This window comes from Alligator sinensis, unplaced genomic scaffold, assembly GCF_000455745.1.
Source record: "Alligator sinensis unplaced genomic scaffold, ASM45574v1 scaffold42_1, whole genome shotgun sequence".
In the NCBI taxonomy this organism is placed as follows: Eukaryota; Metazoa; Chordata; order Crocodylia; family Alligatoridae; genus Alligator; species Alligator sinensis.
This window is the reverse complement of record NW_005842860.1, coordinates 548,420-572,236: the sequence shown is the minus strand read 5'-3', so window position 1 is coordinate 572,236 and position 23,817 is coordinate 548,420. Positions and strand designations below refer to the sequence as shown.

General features: G+C 41.3%; 2 protein-coding genes across 6 annotated transcripts in view; one reads left to right on the top strand and one right to left on the bottom strand.

The window, feature by feature from the left end:
* TMEM150C (transmembrane protein 150C) overlaps positions 1 to 22,301 on the top strand; it is a 72,164-nt gene extending 49,863 nt beyond the window's left edge. For 2 of the 5 annotated variants that reach the window (XM_006035626.3, XM_025191807.1), the window contains one exon: positions 232 to 4,204. In XM_006035626.3, the coding sequence (XP_006035688.1) occupies positions 232 to 440 (209 nt within the window). In that variant the 3' untranslated portion in view covers positions 441 to 4,204. The other 3 variants (XR_001358923.2, XR_003091791.1, XR_003091792.1) reach the window with 3 other exon arrangements.
* Positions 5,066 to 23,811, bottom strand: ENOPH1 (enolase-phosphatase 1). Its single transcript, XM_025191806.1, is given in 7 exon segments — positions 5,066 to 6,249; positions 8,069 to 8,192; positions 8,899 to 9,031; positions 11,872 to 11,892; positions 11,894 to 12,072; positions 13,495 to 13,596; positions 23,667 to 23,811. Coding segments are annotated over 7 exon segments (783 nt in total). The 5' UTR covers positions 23,751 to 23,811; the 3' UTR covers positions 5,066 to 6,109.
* Positions 23,812 to 23,817: the final 6 nt, after the last annotated feature.

Sequence of the window (23,817 nt, the reverse complement as noted above, 5' to 3'; positions counted from 1 at the left end):
TGACAGGTTTGCAGATGTGATAGGCCTGTCTAATTTTCTGCCTGTTGAACCCTGGACAATTCATCCTTTTCCTGGTTCTTCACTAAAAGCCTTTTTCTAATTGCAAGCTGATTGCCATTGCTCAATAGTTTATCTATAAAATTGAAGGCAAGAGGCTATCAATCCAGTATTCTTCATCCTATTTGGTGCTAGTGCTACTTGGGAGTATTTGCCTTGACAGGTCACTTCCAGATTTCATCCTGATGGCCCAAGAGATCCATATGCATGCTGCCAGGATCCAGTGGGGTTTGGTGATGTGCTTCCTCTGCTACTTCGGCACCTTTGCAGTGGAGTTCAGACACTACAGATTCGAGATTGTTTGCTCTGAGTATCAGGAAAACTTCCTGAGCTTTTCTGAAAGCCTTTCGGAGGCGTCCGAGTATCAAACGGATCAGGTGTAGAGCCTGCCTTTGTCACAGTAGCAGGCTAGGGTGGTCACATGATTTAACCCACGACCTCATTACACTTTTTCAATGAGTTCATTTTTCATGTATAATCAAAGTCATATTGCCAAAGGGCTTTGAGGGTGGTTGCTAAGGGCAAAACAAAACACAAGTATCTATCTGATCAAATATGAAGAAATAATGTTTTTGTGAGAGAAATTGCTGAGACACCTCTTTCTCTGCAACCCGTGTCCCAGTCATAATACAAATGCTGAACAGTCAGTCCTCATAATACTACAGTATTAACCCCACTGTACAGATGAGGAAACTGAAGGAAAGGACTTCTCCAGGACCACAAATAGAGTTAGGATTTAGTACTCAGGATCTGCTGACTCCCTGCCCTGCTCTCAGACCTCTGGACTGCTTCTGTCTAACATTTCAACTGCATTTTTTTTCCTTTGCCTTGTTAGACAGGGGTAATTGGATTGCACAGTGAGGAAGAACTGCTGGCTCTTGAACTGGTTTTATACCATGTGAACTTGGAACCAGTCAGCAGAAGAAAATGCAAACATACTGATCCTTACTAAGAACAGGCACTTCTGGTCTGGAAGGTAGTTAAAGGTGAGACCTTGTTTGAGGAAAACTAGACTACTGAGAATGTAGCAGAACACTAGTCAATTATAGTCATCAGCTGATGTCCTTGTTGGTGTGGGACAAGAATGGCCCACAGGCACTAACTAAACAGAAAACACAAAATGCATCGCAGCTGTGGGGCTTAATCTTTGCTACTTCAAGTTTACGCATTGGTTTGAACAGCTGGGGCTCGAGTAAGCAAGCAGTGCTAAGTGAAAATGTGAACATTCATTCTGCCTAGACAGGACCTGGAGAGGATTTAAATTTTTTTTTATTTTTAGTGCTTCCATACGATACTGTGTATAATAGTAAAAAAGCTGCTTTTGTTGCCATGCCTAAGTGGCAAGAGAAACCTTGAATAGCAACCCTGGCTCATGGATGGTAAATGCTTAATGTAGAGTATATAGGATGTAAGCTTATTTTGCTGCTTTATGCACTTACAAGGGAAATTCACCCCTTGGCAGAGTCTGGCACAAAGGATAAAGCTGAGCCCTACACTGCATCTTATTTAAGGCCTAGGCATCCAGGTATGCAATTGATTCCATGTGACAAAACCTCACTGAAGTCCCTGTGAGGACTCCTGTAAGATTAGGGCCCTTAGGACTTAGGCAGTGCACAGGCCTTAGACTGGGCCTCTGCATGGGTTGAAATAGTCTTAAAAATTCAGGTTACTAAAGACAACTATAGGTGGAGATGGATAGATAAAATACAGTATTCATAGGAGCTTTCTCCTGTTCCTTAAAAGAGGGAAATCACCTGCCAATTGTTTCAGTTCTGGAGCAAATTTTTTGTTACCCAGTTTTAAATCATCAGGCTGGTTGGAAAAAATGTAGAATTTTTTTTCACCTGAAAAAAGTATGGTTTTTTTTTTGTTTGTTTGTTTGTTTTTTTGTTTTTTTCCCCAGTGACAAATAAAAATCTTAGGTCTGAAAACCAGATATTTAAGAGGAAACACTAACATGGTAGGTATGAGTTGTTGTTCAGGTGACTAAGCCCTGTTTTGCTCCATGGGCCAGACTCAAGCTGGAACTTTTATCTCCCTGCTGAGCCCTCATGGTGCCTCATGTAGCCCACCCAGAAAATAATGAGCGTGACTGAAAATAGGGGTGTAAGATGCATGAATTACAATTTACATGAGGCATGTAGTGTTTCTCAGTCACAAGGTTATAGTTGTGTGAGCTTGGCTTTTTAATTAAAAGTCAACATTCCTTGCTGAAACAGATTTTGATGGAAAATTTCCCACTGGCCCTCTTACGCTGTTTTATTTGGGCCAGAGTTTTGTCTTCCATTAATATTGATATAAATCTAGAGTAACTCTACTGAATGGAGTATTTACACCTGATTGCAGAATCTGGCTATTGAGTATTATCTTAAAAGAACAGTACTAAAAAGAAAAAAAGGCAGGAAACTTTCTGAGAAGGGAGTGTCTTTGGGGACAGCATCTAAGTTTATCTGTAGTGATTTTACCACACTAGCGGAAAACTCGCAGCTGGTTTAAAGCCAATCCAGGTAACTTTCCTTTTGTCAGTTAGGGGAAGGTGAGATGGAACCAGACATACATGGGGAATCGCATACACACACATGCATATTGAACAGAGAAGCATAAATGTTTTTGTTAAAAGGTGTTTTACTGTAAATAGTCCACTGTGACATTTTTTTTAAAATCAAATACTTCTGTTTTATCATTTTGTATTTTGAAATTTTCTCAAAGAAAAATAATGAAGTTTGTGATTTTTTTTTTCCTTCTACTATATGCAAGCCAAGCTGCATTTCAGCTGCTTGGTGATATACTGTACATTTCTTAATGTATTTCTAATGGCACATTTCAGTACAGCTGAATGATGACTGATACACACTGAAACATGACCACAAAATAAATTTCGTTTATGGAGAAAATGAAGTTGTTGTTTTCCACTCCCACTTTTTTTCTGCATGGTTTTGTTATGAAGAAAGGAATAAGGTGTGGTCAGGTATTTTCTCTGAGTAATGCTACACTGGTGCAAATCAATGCTAATTAGGTTCAAGGACTATTCGACCATTTAGATACAGATCCAGTATTAATGGTTGCTAATCTGGTACATTTAAACACAGACATTTGTTAAAACAGGCTATAGATTTGCTCAGATTAACTGAACCTACCTTGAGGTTGGGCCCTGAACTCTGTAATCTGTTGCTTTCCCAGGAGAAAATGCATTATCAAGATTAAAATTTACTTTTGAAAAGTCTTCTCTGCTTGAATGATATCAATGTAGATGGCAATACAGAGAAATTATTGCAATCTCAGTTCAGTTTTTGTAAGGCAGATATTGGCATTCAATGTAGGGCTCGGTTCTGCTATTGGATTTGCAAGTACAGCGCAGGGTACATCAAAATTAATGGAGGTCCCATGTGGCATAATGAACCCTACTTGCCAAATACTATGCATGGACTGGTCTGCATTCAGAAAGTTACATAAAACAATTCCCTTCTACTTTGTGCTTCTGGTATTGCCAACCCAAGTGTTCAAAAGTCATAAGTCAGGCTTCAGCCCTTCCCCTCTTTCGATCTTAATGAATTAAAAAATTTAAGTATTTTTTTCATGTGGGTTAAATATGGACTGGATTGTTATATACAGGAAGAAACAAATAAACTTGTAAAGTGAATCAGTAGAAAGGGTCTGAAATTTAATGGGATGAAGTGCCAAGTCATGCACTTAGGAATCAATACCAGCAATTTGTGGTGTAAAACTAGGGTTTGAAGATTGGAAATGATGGCAGAAGATAAGGACCTTGGCTTATTAACAGATGACCATGAGTCATTAGCAGGGATCCTGGTTTTCCACGGAAAAACGGTGAAAACCACGGATTTCCCCTTTTTATCAGAGAAAACGCGGATTTCTCCTTTTAGCAGAAAAACCTGCGGATTCCCTGCTTTTGCAAACAGCTCTTGCAGGCTGGTTGAGCTGCAGCCTGCAAGAGCTGTTTGCAAACAGGGCAGGAAACCCCCAGCCCTGCCCGGAGGGGTGGCGGAAGAGCAGGGCCTGAAGCGCTCAGTCAGCCACAGCTCCTCTCAGCTCAGCTTCACTCTTTGCTCCGGGAGCCTGAGGTAAGTGGGGCTTGCTGGGGGCCCCTCTGGCAGGGCTGGGGAGTTGTGGATCATGGCTAGTGGGTACTGGCAGGGCTGGGGGGGGCAGGAGCTGGCCCTGCCCTCACCCAAGCAGGCAGAGCAGTGGGGGAGCCGGCTCCATGCTGCTTTTGCTACAGCTGCCTGCTGTTGGGGGCAGGGAGCTGCAGACTTGGGGCCCTAGTCCCATAGCCCGGGTAGCTGGGGGATGGGGGCTGTGGGTGGGGGAAAGAGGCACAAGTAGGGTGGGGGGGCTGTTGTGGGGGCAGTAAGGGGCACCAGCAGGGCTTGGGTGGGGGGAGGGCTGCAGGAGGCTTTTAATTTAATGATGGATTTTGGGTTGTTTTATCAGAGAATTTGCGATTTATTTATTTATTTTTTATCAGAGAAAACCAGGATCCCTGGTCATCAGTATGATGCAATCATGAAAAAATGTTAGGGTGTATTGAGTGGAATATTTTTAGTAGAGACATGGAAGCCTTAGTATCAGTGAATGAAGCCCTGGTAGGATTCCATTTAGAATACTGTGTGCAGTTCTGGTCACATGTTCAAAAAGATAAATTTAAAAAAGGAACAGGTAAAGAGAAGGGTTACTAGGATGGTTAGGGGAGTGGAGAACCTGTCTTCTAGGTGGAAATTAAAAGAGCTTTGCTCATTTAATTTAGGAAAAGAAAAATTGAGATTACTCTTTAAAAATGCATTTATGGAGCACAATAATCAGGGAGGGAGAAGAGCTGTTTAAATTAGATAACAATGAATGAATGATGGAATTTTAGAAGTCTTCTAACTAGTCAGAATTAAATTTTGGAATGGTTTCCTAGACAAAGTTGGGGCAAGGACTCTGAATTGCTTCAAGATGGAGCTCTAACTCTGTGGAATGACAGATACTGAATGGTGTTAGGCATTAATAAGTCAAAATTATGTTTTATTCACCACAGTAGGAAATGCTACATGAACACCTTGTACAAGTCAGCACAGTTTAAGCAGTGCTGTTCCACAGTTGTTTTCTGAAACAAATTTGTTGTCAGTAAACAGTAGAAAATGACCATTGTGAAGTATTCCTGTTAAATATCTATTCCCAGATGATCTGGGTTATAGGGTAGGGAACCAATTTGTAGCCTCTTGAGAGTCTTCAGGCATTATTGCTAAAAATACTACAAAGGTAAAATCTGCTCTAGCATGCAGCAGGTTCTGGAGCTCAATGTTGCACAGTATCAGTACATGTGAGTTTATCTTTATATTTCTTTTAAAAAAACAACAACCCTATATATAGCCTAATTTCCTTGCTAGGCTTGCAGTGTGCCTCTGTACCTAACGGGTGGTGCTATAGGGTTTAGATAGTGTCGTTCACTCACTTCAGGCTAAAGAACTTCTTTGTTGCCAGACTGTGACAGATCAAAACAACAGTATCGTGGTCTATATGTTGTATTTAACTTTGGTTATTCTGAACATACATAGTTTAACTTATTAGGGAAGAAAATTGACTTAATTTAACGTTGTTTTCTCCTTACCCAGAAAATGATTTATTACCCCTATTTCCAGAGAAAGGTGTTTCCTTGTAAGAGCCAAAAGTCATCTGGAGTGAGAAATGCTTTCTTCACAGAATGTTTTATTTGTAAAGATGGCACATCCTGTTTATAAGTTTTCAAAACTAGGTATCTGGTAGAGTTTTCCTCTGGTAGCAATTCCCCTGTTAGGGGAGCTAAGCAAAAGCAACTTTTTTAGATGCTGCTTCCTCAAACTGCTCACAACTCCAGCTGACTTAATTTTGTAGGCCTCAGTCTTACTGCTCTAGGAATCCCATCTGAAATATACTGATCTCAACATCTGAACAAGTCATGGATGCCATACCTATGTAAGAAAGCAAAACACTCTTATTACCAACATAACTAACCAGGGCGAAAAGGTCAATTTCATCAGCCACAGTTTAGTCTTCTAGTCATGTAAAAGTTCTAAGGAGAAGATGGCAGGCACAGTTCACTGAAAGATGTGACAAGACTGTAATATGATTTCTCATCATCTGTTAATCCTGCATTGCCTGGTCTGATGACCACAGCCACATGCATATCTGCTTCTTCTGCAGCATTTGCCTCTAGAAAGAAGAGAGAGTTTTTAGGGAACATGAAATGTGGCTCTCCAGTGCACAGACCTCCTATGCTTCTCAGCTTTAGAAGGCATCCCAAAAATTTTAACAGGATTAAAGTGAAACCAGGTCTCTCTGCACTCTAACAGGAGTAAATGGAAGGCAAGTGGGGGGCGCACCTACTAGTCTTTCCTGTTAAATGCCCCTTCAGAGAGGACAGGCCTGTTTGCTGTCATAGCACCAACTATGTGGTAGAGCAAATACTAGTACATCTTACAAGGGCTGTGGCCAAGCTGTAGTCTTCAGTGACCCTAACATGACCTCAGAATTCACTGTCCCAAAGGGCAGAACAGTTTCTCCTGCTGAGGATTGCTACAGGCTCCTCCCCTTCCCTTAGAGCACCAGGCTCTGCCCTATTCTCTTTTCCCTCAAAACTTGTGTTTGGTTAGTAGCATTCAGAGCCCAGAACTCTGCCCACGTGCTTTCCACAGTCTTGTCAAGTTGAAATTCCATGCTCCATTCAGGTGAATCTGAAGTGGTGCTTAGGCCTTTTGCATGCTCCTGGTACCAGCCCAAGCCTGCTCAGGAGGCAGGAAAGAATTATTCCACACTGCCTCCACTTTTCCTTGCCTCCAGAGTGGGGATACATCTAGGACTGGATGGGGTTTTTTTTTCCTGTGTGGTGGGCTAATGCTGACAGTCTGAGGTAAGCTGCTGTTTATAAAAGCTTATGCATCTCTGATTTAGTCTATAAGGTACAAATTTACCCTGCCTACTGCCTGGTACAGGTTTAGCCAGTGTAGTGTGGAGAGGCTGCCTGCTGCCAGGACTAAGCTTATGCAAACTTACTTCCCTCTTTTGAATCCCCAATTCTTGCAGGGTTCCCAAAGGTAATGGTGTACTTTGAAGAAAAGCTATTTGTTAAGACTTGCCTGGCTGATGACTCATGCCCATGCTGAGGAAACAGCATGCTAATTCTACAGTGACTTGTTAATGGTAGTGCTAAGCATCCCTTCAGGATTTCTGTTGTCCTCTACCTCCCATTTTCTTTAAAGGTCTGTGGTACTGACAAATAGACCTCTGTTGCCTAATTTTGAGGCACCTTAAAACACATGAAAAGACTTGTTCTAATCCAGTGGTTCTCAGCCTTTTTAGGCTCAAAGCACCTGTTGAAAAATGCCAGCTCTCAGCTTTCAGTCAAGTCTTGACTATGGAAAAATAACAGAGCAATTATGTTGTAAAGAACTCAGACCACAGCATATCAGAATGGGTTCCTATATGAAATCTCTAGGTTTATCTTGGGAATTGTGTAGGTGTTTGCATACCTAATATTTTTGTGGCACCCTTCATTTCATGGCACCTTAAGGTACTGTGGCACCCTGGTTGAGAATCACCGTTCTAATCGGTTACTTGGGCATTATGCTGGCTACCCTGATCTATATTTCTAAAAGGAATAAATGTATGGTGAAGGCTGGGGAACAGTTCTATGTTGCTTGGCAACTAACAAGTTTACTTTCACCAACCATATACTTTGTACATGTCAGAGCAATGCACAAAGTACATAGGATCAGGCCTATCACTCTTTTAGTTTGAGGAAATCAGTGTTTCCATAACAGAAAACACTTGCTCCTCTTGCCTGGATTGAGATGTATATCAAATGATGAGATGAAACTTAAAGGGGCATCCCAATGGATGTAGGGGCTGAGCAAGGATTCTTGTAGGCCTCTCCAAGTGGCTCTTGAGGTGCTAATTACCTAATATAGCAAGTAAAGATCACATTTTATCCTGGCTGTAATGTGGGAAATGGCAGGAAAGCTCAACCTCTTACCCTGAGTGATATCAGTCAGGAAGAGAATGTTATCAGTCGAACATCCAATACTTGCTGCAATCCTCTTGTAGCTCTCGCTTTCTACCTTGTGACCTATCTTGGTATCGAAATGGCCGTCAAAGAGCTGAAAGGTTAAAACAGAAGCAGCTTTGTAGGAGGATGTTAATTCTAGAAACCAGAGATAAACTGTGGCCTTAATAGGTTTCCCCCTTGTTCCCACCATGCAACTAGAAGAATTCAACATGTAGGGCTAAGCTGCATGGCTGAACGGGATATGATGCTGTCTGTGCTGAAATAGTAAGTATCTAGAGCTCTCCAGGCATGGAAGCCCAACCAGCAGCTTTATTTTTTAATTGCCTTTCCTTGAATACGATTAAGGGAGTACCTTTTATGAGCCTTGTGAAAGTGGAGTTAGGTTTGCTGCACACCAATCCTTAGATTTCTTATGAGGTTTATTTACAGGGGTGGCTTAAGAAGGGAGGAGTCTGTCCCCAAAAAACTTTCAGTTGTGCTACCTGACATTGTTTCACATTAGCAGTGCCCTTGCTGATGGGAAGAGTGTACAACAGGAACTGAAAAGGCCAACTTAAGGACACAGTCTCCCAAACTGTGGCTTTTGACTAACTAAGTTCAATAACTGCAGCTCAGGCTGGCTTCTCATCGTTCCACCATCTTACACTTTTCTGTAATTTGGTACAGCAGAAAAGAGACTAGGAATGCCTTGTACTTCAGACAGAATCGAAGGAGATCACTGCCCCACCTCTGGGAAGGGGCCATTATCCCTGTGTTGTAGATGAAGCAGCTTTAAATAAGGCTATAGTCTTATCTACCTCTAGAATATCACCTTCTGTAGAGTATCCAAACAGAAGCTTCTGTGCCTCCACGCTCCCTGAAGAATAGATATACACCTTCATCCCTGCTTCCCTCCACTTTCTGATAGCAGGAACCACATCCTCAAAGACTCTGCAGAAAAAGATATTGTCATTATCTTAGATATTGTCATTATCAACAACCTGCAGGGGACTGAACAAGACAAGTATAGCACAGACTATGTGAAAAGGTTTCTTTCTATGACTGTTGATGTAGAAATGTAATATTTGGTTATTTTAAAGTTGCCCACTACTTCTCCATTGGGGAAATTTATTTCAGTAGCAAACAATATACTTTACTTCAACCTTAACAAATGATCCATTTTGACAGCTGCAAAGAAAGTAGCAACAAACACGTGTTTCAGATGCCTGGCAGGCTCCTCTGGACCATTACACTTGAAAGGCAGAGGGAAAACATTCCAAACTCAACAGCCTGGTGACTTGTTTTTAGGGAAGGAGAGAGAAGGAAGAGGGTTCAGAAAAAAATACTCAACCTTCAGGTTTTGAAGACGGTTTGCCCAGCAGAATTAATACCCTTTGCTTTACTTTCAAGCAGTTGTAGCAAGCTGTGCAGAGGCTGCTTCTGCTGGACAGAATGAACCCTTTCCATTTAAGGATCTGAACAGCTGAAGCAGGCTGTGAGGGGGGGGAATGAGATGAGGATGCAACCACAGGATCTATCAGAGCAGTTGTTACAAACTATTTGGGGTGGAGAAAAAGAGGCAAGGGAAAAGGGTTCCTGAAGGAAGGAAAGCCGTTACAGTAATTGTCCTGAGCCAGATTAATCCCCATCTTAACTCTGCAGTAGCTGAACCAGAGATGAAGCTATGCCAAATTCTATCAAGAATTGAGCATCTCAAAGCAGCAAGGGTCCAGTAGAATGCTGAAAGGTTTGGCAATGGTGTTTTCATCTTAAGCCACCCCTGCCCCCTTGCGTGTGAGCCTTTCCTTGATCATCCAGTAGATGGCAGTGCAGCATCCCTGCATCAGCAAACATTCCTCCTTCTAGGCAAGAGGCTCCAAGTTTCATCCTTCAGTTGGTTTCATAGTCGGATCAAGGTGCTTCATGTTGTTTCTCTTACCAAATTCACATAGTTAAGAAATCAGTTAGAAGCTAACTCAACTAGCTGTTTTTTTTAGCCCTGCAGAATTAGATTTGGAAGCTGTGTAAAGGGAAAAAGGAGGGGGAAGAAATAAGTAGTAGTGTGTCATGCTGATAGAAGCCTCATTCTCTACTACTTTGTTCTATTGCTGCATGTTTCACTGGACCTATGCACTCATGGATGAGAGCCCCAGCAGGCTAGATGCTACAGAAACCCAGAAGGAGATGACACACCCTGCCCTAAAGAGCTTTATAAAGTAAGTATAAAATGAGGCAGACAAGGAACACAAGGTAACAGACTATCCTGCCCAATACGTAAGCAGTGGCCTCAGCCCAGTGGCTGCAGCATGCTGTGTAGGCATCACATCAGAGGAGAGTTTTAAGGAGAGAGCTGGGGGATGTAGGTCTGTTTATGGGTATCTCTTTTCAAGCAGTTGGGGACAGAACATGAAGGCATTTGCTTAAAATGGAAGCAGCTGCCATCAGTGATGAAGATTTGCCATCATAGGCACTGAACCCAACAGCTGGTACTCTAGAAAATCCGAGAGCTAGTAGGAGGCACCAAGGCCAGGAAAGCAAGTACAGCAAAAGCAAGTACAGAAACACATGTCTGATGCAAAGAAGCAGGAAAGGGACATGGCAACAAGCCAGGAAAGTGATCTTTGCAACAGCAATTTGGGTGTTTTCACACCTGTGCCACTTAATCAGATTGCCAGGTTTTTTACACCCACTATGCCTTGGGGTTAATAACTACACAAGATGTAAGACCGTTTGCATCTTGGGTAGTTGCAATTGGCTCTGTAGTTTGCCACTGGCTCTGGCAAAGGATCAGGGCAATCGTAAACCCACAAATAGGACCCGTGAGCAGATGGAAAAGAACACTTTATTTCTGAATATCTCTGTCCAGTACTCTGATAGTAACTGCATTCCCTCCTTAAATCTCCCCCAACTAGTTTTACTGCTACCATATGCTCAAAACTACTAATGTGACCCAGGAGGGTCTCCACAGGTTTTTTTCTTTAGAAAAATAGGTAAGCCTAATATCTTGAAAGGTTTGGTTCCAGATAGCCAACATTGCTTCAAACACATCACACTTTTTAAAGCTAAACTAGGAGAATCACATACTTGATTTTCAACCTCCCTCTTTAAACAAAAGAATCAAGGCTTCTACCATTTACATAAGAGATTATCATCTGTGGATTCACCAAATGTTACAAGATGGCCATACCTAATTGTGGGAGCAGAACTGTCTTGCTCTTCAGCTCCCTACCATGCATTTTCCTCTCAGCTATTCCATTCCCATTTTGTCTTTCCCACTAATCCTGCAACAGTTTCTACAATCTTGCCTCACTGTTCTGCTTATTAGCAAAAATAAGCAGAAAGCACAATATATGAGCAGATACAGCAGAACCTGGTGTACTGAGAATGAAGAAATGTTCCTTGCCCTCTTTAAAAAGTTTTTCCTTCATGCTAACTAGGACAACTGCTGGAAACCCAAGGTAATCTTAAAGCATCAGTCCCATGTTAAAATCCTCTATTGCACACAATTGATTTTAGATTTTGCATTCAGGTTGGAAGGCAGCAATGGCTGTACTTCATTCCTTGATAAAAGTATTTGATCTTGACCCCAGTACTGTTAGCATTCCAGGCTTTTTTTTCAGGCTCAATAGTAATTTTTTTTTTTTTTTTTTAAAAGACCACAAACACATGGTTAAGACCTCAACATCCCTTAGAGCTGCTCAGCTTCAATACACATACACAAGAGACTTTGTTTAGCAAAATATAGCCAGGGTCTCCTCCAAGGAAAAACTTCATACACAGACATTACTCACTCTCCCTTCACTTGTCCAGTTGTAAGCTGCCTTCCATATGTGACCCTGCAGCTGTTTCAATGCTGTGGTTTTTCTGTCTAGAGACATCTGCCAGTGCACATTATCTACTACAGCCTCGATAACCCGCTCTGAATCCTCTTCTCCAGTCCCAGTTTCTGGAGGAATAGGCACTACTCCAGCCAAGTTAGAATCCTCTTCAGCCTTGAAAATGCAAACCAAAAAGAAAGAGAGGTGACTCCTCCCACAGCAACTGGCAGTTGGAGGCCTGATTCAGGATGCATTCTGAACTCCTGCATAAATCCATCCCTATTTAAGACAGCACTTAGACCAGCGATTAACTTCAAGCATACAGTCAATGGGGCTTATGGGTGTACCTGGTGAATTGCTTGTGGGAATGTTTACCTAGACCAGGCCTATTAATATTAACATATACTTTAATTGCAATTTTAATGGTTCAGTTCTAATGCAATTAAGCACACTGAGTAAGGTTGGAAAATCAGTAGTTTAATGAGGAGCATATTCTCATTCTACATTTAACTGCTACAAAATTAAAAAACAAACAAACCTAAATGCATGTTGTTTAAGCGTTTTATAGCATACAGAAAGCCACAAGAGGCGGCAAGATCATCTATGTTTTTGTCCTGGCTGCACTGCTGATTCTCTCTTGGTTGAAGATTGAGGCTTTTCTGACTTGAGCATCATCACTGACTACAAAGTGAACTTTAGTTCTGATCCACTGAAGCACTTAACTTGGAGCACATGACCATTCCAATGGGTATGCTTAAATGCTTCCCTGGCTCAGGACCTGAGTACTCAGACCTGCTTGCTTAGAACTATTTCCTAAAAACATGCCTGGAACCTCCAAGAGGAGTTTTTGGAAATAATGTTCTCAGCAAGACTAGACGGGGCTGGGGTGGTGTGGGTGCTAAGGTGCATGGTTGACAGCCCACAGATCATAAATTTGTGGCCATAGCAGAAGCGCTCATGGTGAGGCCCCATCAGATTCCAATGAATCTGCAAAATCTACCAAATACCTTGTCACAAGGACACAAAAAAGGAAGGAAGATATAGAGTGATTATATCCAACTACAGAAGAGAAAGAGACCGTTTCCAATACTGCTTGAGTGCTTTTACTAACATTTTGGAACTCTAGCCAGGTAGTTGTACCCATCTAGATTTTTATCCTATTTTTCTACAGCACCTCTTGTGTGTACCACCAGTTATCAAAGGATGATGCTCGTCTGGAATCTACTCTCCAGTTGAGAACAAAAATTGAGCCAATCTGTGACATTTAAAGAAAGGTGTTAAGTTTTACTGACTTTCAGCAATGGTGGGAAGATGTGTATTATTATCCTTAGATTGAACTGCAGGTGGGGATCAGCATCTATTTCAGAATGATGTTGGTCAGTGTTTGTGAATTTTAGGTACACGTGCATTAAGAATATCTGGTGAGTGCATTCTATAGATCCAAAAATAAGATCACAAGGAAGGTAAGTGCTCTTCAGGGGCAATCTAACTCTTTCCATGATTTGACCCAGTATATGATGCTATTAGAGAAGTAGTCATTATAACTCTGAATTCACGTAAAGGCAGCAGTAGAGAATGTGGTTTCAATTACTCAACCTGTTTCCTCAGAAGGCTGACGTCCTGTTGGCATTCCTCCTCTTCCCAGTGTACACGCAAATACTCCTGGACATTATCTCTGATGTAAGGAAACAAAGTGTCCTAGTAACACACAACAGAAAACACACATGACTCATTTAAACTTGGTCATACACAAAGGTAAGTTCCCCTTAAAGAGACTGTATTTGTGATTATTTTCTTAAAGCTGCTCAGTTTGTATAATCTAAGCTTTGGTGAACAGTCTTACAAAGTGAATAAAATGCTCAGTTGTTAATGGGAGCCAAACACAGTAATCCTGGTAGAAGGAGAGATCCCAGTGGGACCATGAAGTGGTGCTCAGCTCCACTTGTTCAGGCAAGTGCCACCACTGCTCAGACAACGTGAAAGCATCATAGACATGGATATTCTTTTAAAATTTACAGTGAAGAGACAAAGAAATTAAGGAGGGGAGGGGGCTAAACTACAATTTCCTATAATAAATCCTTAAAAATGTATATATTTTTGTTCTCTTGTTGATATGTAAAAAGCCAATAAGAAATTGATTGATAAGACAATGAAATAGTGAAATAATCAAGTGAACTGGAAACCATGCATGATTTCCCCCCTTCCTCCCTGCTAGCCATTTTCAGTGGCAGTTATTTCAGGTGTTGTTTGTACCACTTGTCAAAGTAGGTACAAAGCTTCCTGACAGAAATGTAATATTCAAATTGATGGTATTCCCTTGGCCCTGCTAGTGAATGCATGTGGTTTCATATTTACTTGTCATTTCTTTAATATTAGCAGAGATGTCAGCTTAAAAACAGCAAGACCAATACTAGCAAAGAATGAAAAGAAGTGTCACATCTGACAGTTTAGTGTATATCTGGGGAAAATTATCTTTCAAATGGCATATGACATGACCTCTGGCTCCTGAAAGCACATGAGTTCAAGGCTGACTACTTTCATACTCAGAACTGCCAAGTTATGCTATTTTTTCAAAAGACCCCTTTTCTTTACAAACAGTATTCTAGAAATTAAATTCAACTTGTCATTTCACCTGGAGAATTATATATCACAGAGTCTCTTAAAAAAAGTTCTCAGTCACCACCTTTCAGTTTTACTTTGCAAGACTTTTTTTTAAGCAAATAAAAACAGGGTTAGAGGAAAACGTTAAAGAACTGCAGTCATCTGAGCTATTAAAGCTGAATGAAGTCAGTCTTAAAATTATGTGTTTGCTACGAGTACCTCCAAGAAGTCCCAGTCAGGAGCTGTGGAGATGGGGACAGAACGGCCTTTGGAAGTGAGTGACACCCAAGGAGATTTAAGACGGAGCCAATCGTTAAAGAAAAGGCCTCATGGATTGCATGTTTCCTTGAATCATTTCATTCCTTTTCCAGGCCCAGCCTCCTGTCCTAGATAACATATCCCCACTTAACCCTTCCCTGTTCTTCTCTTCCATTTCAACCTTCATAGTTCTAATCCAGTGTTTTTAGCCAGGGTGCTGCTGCATCTTGGGGTGCCTTATGATCCTTCCATGGGCGCTGTGAGGTGCCACACAACACTGTTAGCTGCGCAAACGTGATTCACAAGATAAATCCATAGATTTAAAATAGGAATCCATGGTGTTACAACATTCTGACCTGTTGTGGTCTGAGTTCTTTGCAATGGAAGAATTGCTCTATTTTTCTGCAGTTTAAAAAGCAAGTGAAAAGTAGGCGCTGGTGTTTTCTAAGGGATGCCTTGAGTCTGTCAAGGGGAGCTCTGAGTTTACTGAGGGTGCCTCAAGTCTAAAGAGGTTGAGAACCACTGTTCTAAATCCTCAGTCCCAGCCCAAGCTACCTGCAACCTTCCTCTATCACAGTGCCTTTTAATGGTCTTGGAAGATTAGTTGGGACTCCATTTGTTCCTAACTTAGTTACAGAACTGCTTCACAAGTTACTTTTCTCAAGTCAGGCCCTTAGGTGGGACCTGACTTGCTCTTGTGCAAGAAAGGAACAGGATAGAGAAGGTGAACTGGGCTCAATCAGTAGAGAAGGCTAATTGCAACCAAGGGACAAACAGCAGATAAACTATCAATGTGTTATGACATCTCCAGAGAAGCAGCACTGTCCTAGTAAACCAAGATATTTAGTCAATAAGCTCAGGTGGGGAGCAGGGAACTGTGCAGGACACAACATTGCATAATTAGAACTTGCAGGTTTATTCACTGAGTGAACAAAATGGCCCAGCCTGCCAGAAAAGCACATTAATTAACTGAATAACTACTGATGTGGTGATCAAGATCTGAAAGTAGTTAAGTGACACACACGAGATTTTTTTTAAAAGGGCTGTTGCCTCCTCTTTGTAAGCAGAAGCAGTTAGCAACTGTCAAAGCCTGGTGAGTGGGGTCTGGTCTAATTTTATTTATTGCTGAACATCTTGTATGGTGGCGAGTGGACAGCTGTATGTATCAGAGTTGTTTTGTGACTAAGCAGGCATGGCTTCTTTTGAAGACATCCTTTTCCTAAAGTGCTGTATGGTTACTGGAATTTTTAAAAAAGGCATTGAAAGATGCACTGAAAATAACCTTCCCTCTTCAACTGTTCAGCTCTTTAGTATCTGGAGATACTTTAGTAATTCTCCAATCACTACAGTCTCTTGTGATTGTCAAGAACAGAATTTGTAATAGTAGAAAATTGGAGCTATTTAAAAAAACCCCAAAAAACAACTAAACTGTTCAGTCTTTTATTATAAAAGGGGAAAAAGATAAACAAAGCATATGATTATATTTTTACTCTTGTATGTCACCCTTAGGGTTGTCATTTAGACAGCTGTTGCTGATTTTATTTTGTAGTTCTCCTGTTTCAGCTGAGAAGAGTTCAGCTGTAGATGCTGATCAGAAAATGCTCTTTGGAGATAGATAGAAGAGGGAGAAATTTTCTGAGCTCTAACTAAAAAAGGGAGAAACTTAAAAAAACCACATTTCACTCAACTAAAAAGATTAGAGAAAACAAGTTCTTGTTTGGATAATTCTTGCTCTTGAAAGCCCTCTGTAAATGGCAGAATTGTTGAATAGTCAGTTGTTTCATTCTAATCAATTTCCCATGTCCCTACAAAATAAGAGGGAGAGTGAAGAAGATAAAAAAATATATTCAAAAGCTCAAAAAAACTGTAAACTATGTTCCCTTGGACACTGGTGAAATATGATAATTTGAGCTTTTTACTAATTACAATAACTCATCTTAAAAAAAAAAAAGAAAAAAGAAAAAAGGCTTAATTTCAAGTTGATGTATTTTTTAAATAGTGTGGGGAAATTTAGGATAAGCACTATCTAAGATGCGTATATCCAAAATAGCTGATTTGTTCTTTATGTAGCCCCACAGCAAGTGAGGCTCAACTTTTCTTTTTGACTTTTGCCCTTATGGTATAAAGAATAAATGGAGAAAAACCAACGCAGTATTTGTCTTCCCAAGCCTGCAGACAGCCTGAAACTGCACTGGAGAGAGGTGAAGTTTCTTTATCCCATTCACCCTGCTGGGCCAGAACCTGTATGCCATTGATGATGACACAAGAAGGTTGATACCGATTGTATCAGCTGGTCAACCTGTGGCACGCAATGCCACAAGTGGCATGGGAAACCTTCTGTGTATGACACATGGCAGATCAAGGAGAACAGTGGAAGACAGAGCAGGGAACAGAAAGCAAAGCAGCAGGTCAGGCAGGGGAAGGGGACTGGAGTGGCACTTGGGGAGGATGTGGGGCTTAGTTTGTGGCATGCCTGCCAAAAAAGTTGGGTCTCCCTGGATTATATCATTGGCTATTGCTTTTGCAAGTGAAATGGGTTGGAACTAGCTCATAGATTGGGAAGCAGGGGTGAGTTGCTGTGGGGAAAAAGACCAGAGAAAAGATGTCCCTTATATTTTTCATGAGAACAGGAGAACAAAAGATCAAGAACTGCAGCACTCATGGAAAAATTAGGAGGTCATCTAGTCTAATCCCCTGCTCAAAACAGGACTATCCCAAACTAGGTAATTCCATTCAGTCCAATCTTAAATGTAAAAATGGTTTTCCCAGTGAATGAGTGGTAATGAATAGGGCAATCTTCTAGAAATAAAATAAGTACAAGTTTAAAGCTTTTTCATAAAAAATAATTTTTCCCTTGATCTTTAGGCAAACCTCCCACCAACATCAAAAAGAGGTCTGCTGTAAATGGAGGGTAGATATGAATCCATATCCTGCCCCCATAAACATCAATTTAAAATGGAGTTCTGTCTTCTCCATATAACGCATCTGACATGTTAAAAATAGGGTGTGCAAAAACCCTAAATCCTTGGAATGAGCTGAATTTCTATAAGTATGGATTCCAAGGTTCCTTCCTCATGAGATATATGACAGAAGATTAGAATACCCTGTACATGAAAAGAGTTTGATGTATAAAATAAATGAGGTAGAACAGATTATCAGCAGCTGAGAATGTAGAAGGAAAATTAAGGAGACTATAAGCAAACTGTTGTGAAGTCTGTAATGGCTTGTGATGATGTACTTCAATAAAATGCCATTAACAATTCAAACTGCCTAATAAAATTATCTTTGAAGAGTTCAGCTGAAGCCAGAGAAAAGTTCTCTGACAAATCTTTATAGCAACCAGCTACAGGTTAGAGAGAAATATGGAACACAGCAAGTTGAGTTGTGACTACCATTCTGAAGAGAGGCATCTTAGATCTGTTGAAGAAAACAAATATTAATGGTTATAAAGGAAGTTATTCTGAAGACCACTGTACTGTGTACTGAAGACCAATGTAGGTACTGTGCAGGGCATATTTATTGGGTTTTAGAAGTACAAACATTAGCCCAGGAAGTAAGCCATTTAAAAGAAGTATTGATAATTTGTTAGTTCAAGATCATAAATATATTGTATCCATTTGGAAAAGGGCAGAACTAGAAGAAAGAATGGCTGGAAGAAGACACAATTAACAGTTCTTGAAAGCTATGCTGATATGTCCTCAAGTTTGTTAGGGTAATTCTTGCTTTCTTGAAGGGAAAATTGTTTCAGAAAGTGATATCTCTTTCTGAAAAATGGCACAATAGATGTTTAATTAATATGAACAGCTGTCTGTGGTGCTTTCACAATCTGTCTAACCAGAGTTTGTAACCAGTTAATTGTACTTCCAGGTTGTGTTGGTGTGGTTAACACTTTTTAACAGTAGTAACTAGCCATGTTTCACCCTTCTTAGTGGCCTGACTTATGAACTAGTCACTGGAAGATAGCTTGTTCTAAGTTATTTTGCTTTGTTGTTGTGGATCCCTAACAGGCTTATACCAGGTCTTCCTGCGTTCTAACTCGGTGTGCCACAGGGCACCACTAATGTACCTGGTGCAATGGTAGTGCTGCTCTTTCTGTGCAGTTTGGGCGCACTCTCCTTCTAGGGGCATTATGGAAGAGTGTGGTGGGGCATAGGCCTTTTCAGACTTCGGAAGGTGCAGCTAGCCCTGCTTGCTGGTGAAGGTATAGGTGGAGGGGGATCAGGCTGCTGGGCAGATCCTCAGCTGGGAGCATTAAAGAAGGGCTAGCTGAAAGAGGGAAGGGGAAGTTTGTTAAAGATGGACAACCTGAAAAGAGAAAGGTCATGTCTTTTGTTTGTCTGACTTCCTTTGCTGAGGAGGGGTTTGAATAAAGAACCTGTTTGGAACCTGGAAAGACGATGGCTGAGACTCATGCAAGCCCAACAGCAGGCACAAGTAGCTCACAGAGAGGTGCTTAGATTTTCCAAGAATACTCTAATACACATGCAGTTTGGTAGCAAGGTAGGAGTTTGGTAACAAATATGGCCAAGAAGTGGTTGTATTATGAAAAAAAAATGTTGTATAAACACAACTCAGTTAATATTTCTAGCTGATAATTAGTCAAGAGGACTGGGTTAACCCAGTAATTAAAAGAGCTGCATTTTAATTTGGGCAGGCGCTTAAGTAATAGGTAATAGGTGGCTAGTAATAGGTGGTTAGTGGCTAAAGAATAAAGACCAATTGGAAGAACTTGGGTGCATAGGAGTCGGGGACTGCTGTAGGACAGCAGGATTTGGAAGCAGCAAGGTCCAAGGGTTTTTTTTTGTCCAGTTGAAAATGTAATAAATTAGAATTGCAATTGGGAAAAATACCTGGCTACTATTTGGGACCTCTGAAGAAACAGTAAAATAGCAAACTGGGTGAACGAATAAGATATTTATAAATACATTCAGAAGTTTTTCATCATACTAAGTTTTTGTGGAAATTGCTTTAAAGATTCTAGTTATGATGAGTCAGTTAATGAGATAAGATGTAAGAATGAGATAAGATGGCAGACATTACACTTAAGACATGATTAACCAATTAATCATGTCTTCAATAGTTATCTAGCCGTGTGTCATGCAATGAATGGCAAGATAAAATGGGGAAAAAAGCCACAAAATTATTTCACAGAATATGCGAGATAATATTATGGCTGGTTTCCATCCTCCTTTATACTGAACATGTGATAGGGTCCCTGCCATGCAGCCTGCTGCCAGCTGCATAGTGGGGCTGTGGGACCAGCTCCAAGGCTGGGATTGCCAATCAGCTGATTGTCAGTCTCAGCCCCAGGATCATATCAGATCCAGTTCAAGATCAGGGAATTTGGGGGGGTGGCTGTATTAATGGCCACCACTCCCCTGCTGCCATATTTCCTGACTTGTAGAGATTCCAGCGAGCCTCATGCAATGGCTCTGTGGGTTGAACACCCCTGTTCTAGAAGGTTAAATGACCCACTGCCATGCTAAACTACACATTTTTAATTGAAAAGCTACTAGGTAAACGAGTTAACCAGAACAGTAGTATCCCAAATTTTTCAATCTGTCATTTCCCACAGGTCCTGTTCTTATGCAGTCTTAAAATAACATTGTACAAAAGGAGAACCACACTTGCCAGCTGTGAAGTGGACAGGAGTCTGATAGACTAGGGAATGAGACAATGAACTTATTTGAAATAAGTTACTCAACTGTTGTTGGGAGATTACATTTTTAGGGCTGTTCTGTTCTGGGTGGGATGTAACCTGACAAATCAGAGATGGGACACTTGAATATTCAGTGATATATAAAAAGTCAGAATGGATGATCTAATGGCTTATTTTGGCCTTAATATTCCATGAATCAGTCCACTATGACCCAAGATTTTAATCTAGCATTTCCAAAACTTAAAAGCTGAACCTCATTTCAGGAAAGAAGTCAATCTGTGCCTTCCACATTACTAATAAGCCTACATCCTAATTTTTAAATTGCTTGCCCAATATACCACTTCTCCAGTTAATCTTCAGACTCAACTCTCCATCTTTATGGAAAATACAATATAAATCTTCATACTACTCTTCTCCTTTTTTACATTATTGGTATCTATGCTAGCACCAAGTAAAAAATGAAGTCAGTTCACAATGCAGAAAAAGAAGCTCTCAGAAGACTCAAATAAATATTGCCGCTTCAGATACATTCGCATAATGTTTGGAAGGTCATCTCTGCATCCACAGCCCCTTAAAAGACTTAATTTCAAAATTAGTAACTGAAAACAGAGAAAAATCTTCTGCATGTCACAATGTAGAAAATACTAACTCAAGCAATTCAGGTATACCTCACAAAAGTCCCACCCAATTATAAAAATCCATGCAAGTTATTCTTGAAACATTCTTGCCTTAGCATATACAATAAATAGTTTGTTTAAAGTGACATTTTAAAACTATCTGCTTTTAAAAGATTTATACAGTTTCCTATGTTAGTATAAACCCTTTTAGCACAAATGAAGTTATACCAATAAAAAAAGATTTTTTTGTCAGTAAAACATGCAACACCAAGCGGGTTTTGCCATCCTAGACAGCTATGCCATTAAAAAAATTACATTCCTATCAATGGCCAACATAGCTATGTTAGCAGAATTTAAATATAGGCCACACCTAATAACGATTAGTAGCTGCCTGCAGTAATAGCTACCTTAAAGTCAAAATCTTGAGTCTTTTGATGTTGATCATCTATATAAAAAAAAAAATCACAATTAAAGAGGAAAAACATCTAGTTGATTGTAAAATCCAAAAATTAAATATATAAAATGGGTTTATTTTGTCTTAAAGAGTGTCCTGCAAGAAAAGCAGCAAAGGACTCGTGAAATTGATTTTTCCATTCTAAAAGAATTTAGCATTGTAGTTTATGGTGGTTAAACTGTCTTTTCATTACCAAAACAGCAGACACAAGCTCCTAGAGCAAAAAGGAACTGTTCACCATCTTGCCTGGTTGAAAATTAGTATTCAGGTATATTAAGAAAAAATTATCATAAGCAAGCTCTTGCCCTTTTTGCCAAATACAGAGGTGGATTTTTATTTGTTATAGAAACTGTTATACAATTAAAGTGATGTATGCTCCATTAAGCTGCTTTGGGCAATAAACATGAATGTAATGGTACTGTTTTGCATTCATATCATTCATAACAACTTGATTTTGGGGGGGGGCCAAGTAACACTTGCAAATTATAATGTTGCTTCATGTGTTTCCATGCATGTCAGCAATGATCAAAATAAAATCCTCACCTTGCACATGAAGGATTATTTCATGTTTAATTCATTTTTTACAGATACCAATATTTTGAGAACTGGCTGGACATAATGGGAGAGTACAATGTGTGTAGGAGTTCTTAGGTAGGTCCAAAGTGATCTATAGTACTTGTTAGCACTGTGTTCAGAAACATATATTTAAAAGGCCACGCGGTAAACTAGTATGAATGTCTGTTCTTTTTTATAGTCTGTAGTCATGTATATATTTTTTTGGCTTTCAGATTAAAAGAATTATGCAAGTCACACATTTTAAAAGACTGTTGCTGTTGTGTAGGATTTTCATAATGTTCACCCCAAATCACTTAACTTTTTTATTTGCAACCCCCACCCTGCTTTTCTCTGTGTTGGCTAGTAAGCGCTGCCATGGCCCAATCAGGCTATGCCTCGGGCATCTCTCTCTAAGTGACCTGGTTTCTCTAATAATTGATGTGAGTAGATCACAACCAAGCGTACATGCCTGCCACGTGTGACAAACTGCATTTATGTGACAGCGTGTGCTAGAGCTACTGAGGCTTAAAAGGCCGGAGATGGTTACACACTTTTGCAGGCTGGTACTGAAAACTGTGGGTGTTTTAGGTTGGGAAGAAGAGAGAGGGGAGCTGCAGATGCTGAGGCCTCTTCAGTAGCCGTTTCTCTTCGCATTTCAATCTACAGCATTGGGCAGGGCGGCAGCATGTCAGTAACACCAGCAAGGAGTTGCACAACAAGGGGAGGCAAGAGACAGACCCACACATGCACACTGTGCGAAGTAGGCAGTCCCACACACAGATGCTCTCCCCACATGCACAGTGTGCAAGCTAGGCAGCCCCTGCACACACACACTGTGCAACCTAGAGACAGACACACATGGACCCCCCCTCGATACACATTGTGTAAGCTAGAGATGACCCCCCCCACACCCATGTGCTGTGCAAACTAGACATATGTGCATGTGCGCGCACACGCACACACTATGCAAGCCAGGGACAGATCCACAAGCAGGCCCTCCCCCCCCCCCCCCCCCAAATACTGTGCAAACTAGACGTATGCATGCTGTGCAAGGGTACGCTAAAGGCAGGTTCATACACACATGGTGCAAGCTCAAGACACTTCCCCAACACCCACACCATGTGCAAATCAGATAGAGACCCACACATCCAGCCACATGTGTGCAAGCTAGACAAACCGACACACACACTGCACGCAGCCCCCCCCCAAGCTAGAGACACCCCACAGCCCCACACACTTGCATGCCAGACAGCTGCACACTCCCACACATCCAGGGTGCAAGCTAGACAGACCCCCGCTGTAAACTACACACACACTTCGCATACCTCTATCACGAACGCACGCACGCGCGCGCGCTGTGCAAGCTCCAGCCAGGGACACACACCCCCCAGCCCCGTATCACTCACAGAAACGCATGTGTGTAAAGCTGGCAAAGAAGATTTTTTTCCACCTATGTAGTTGCTCTAATAAAACACATCGCATCTACCCAAAGAACACGGCGTGGCGCTTCCGCGTGAGCTATAGCCAGGACCCCTCCCCCACACCCCGCGGCGCTCGCTATCCAAGCAAACGTGCTCGCAGCCCGCGTGCTCCCGGCCCCGGCCCCGGCCCGGCCCCGGCCCACCTTGACAAAGGCGATGGGCGTGGTGGTGCCTTCGATGTCCAGCAGGATGGCGCGAACCGCGGCCGGCACGGACAGCACCCCCATGGCCCCGCCCGCCCTGCGCTGAGCTGCACCCACTGCCGCAGCAGCTGCGCGCGAGGCTGATGCCGAG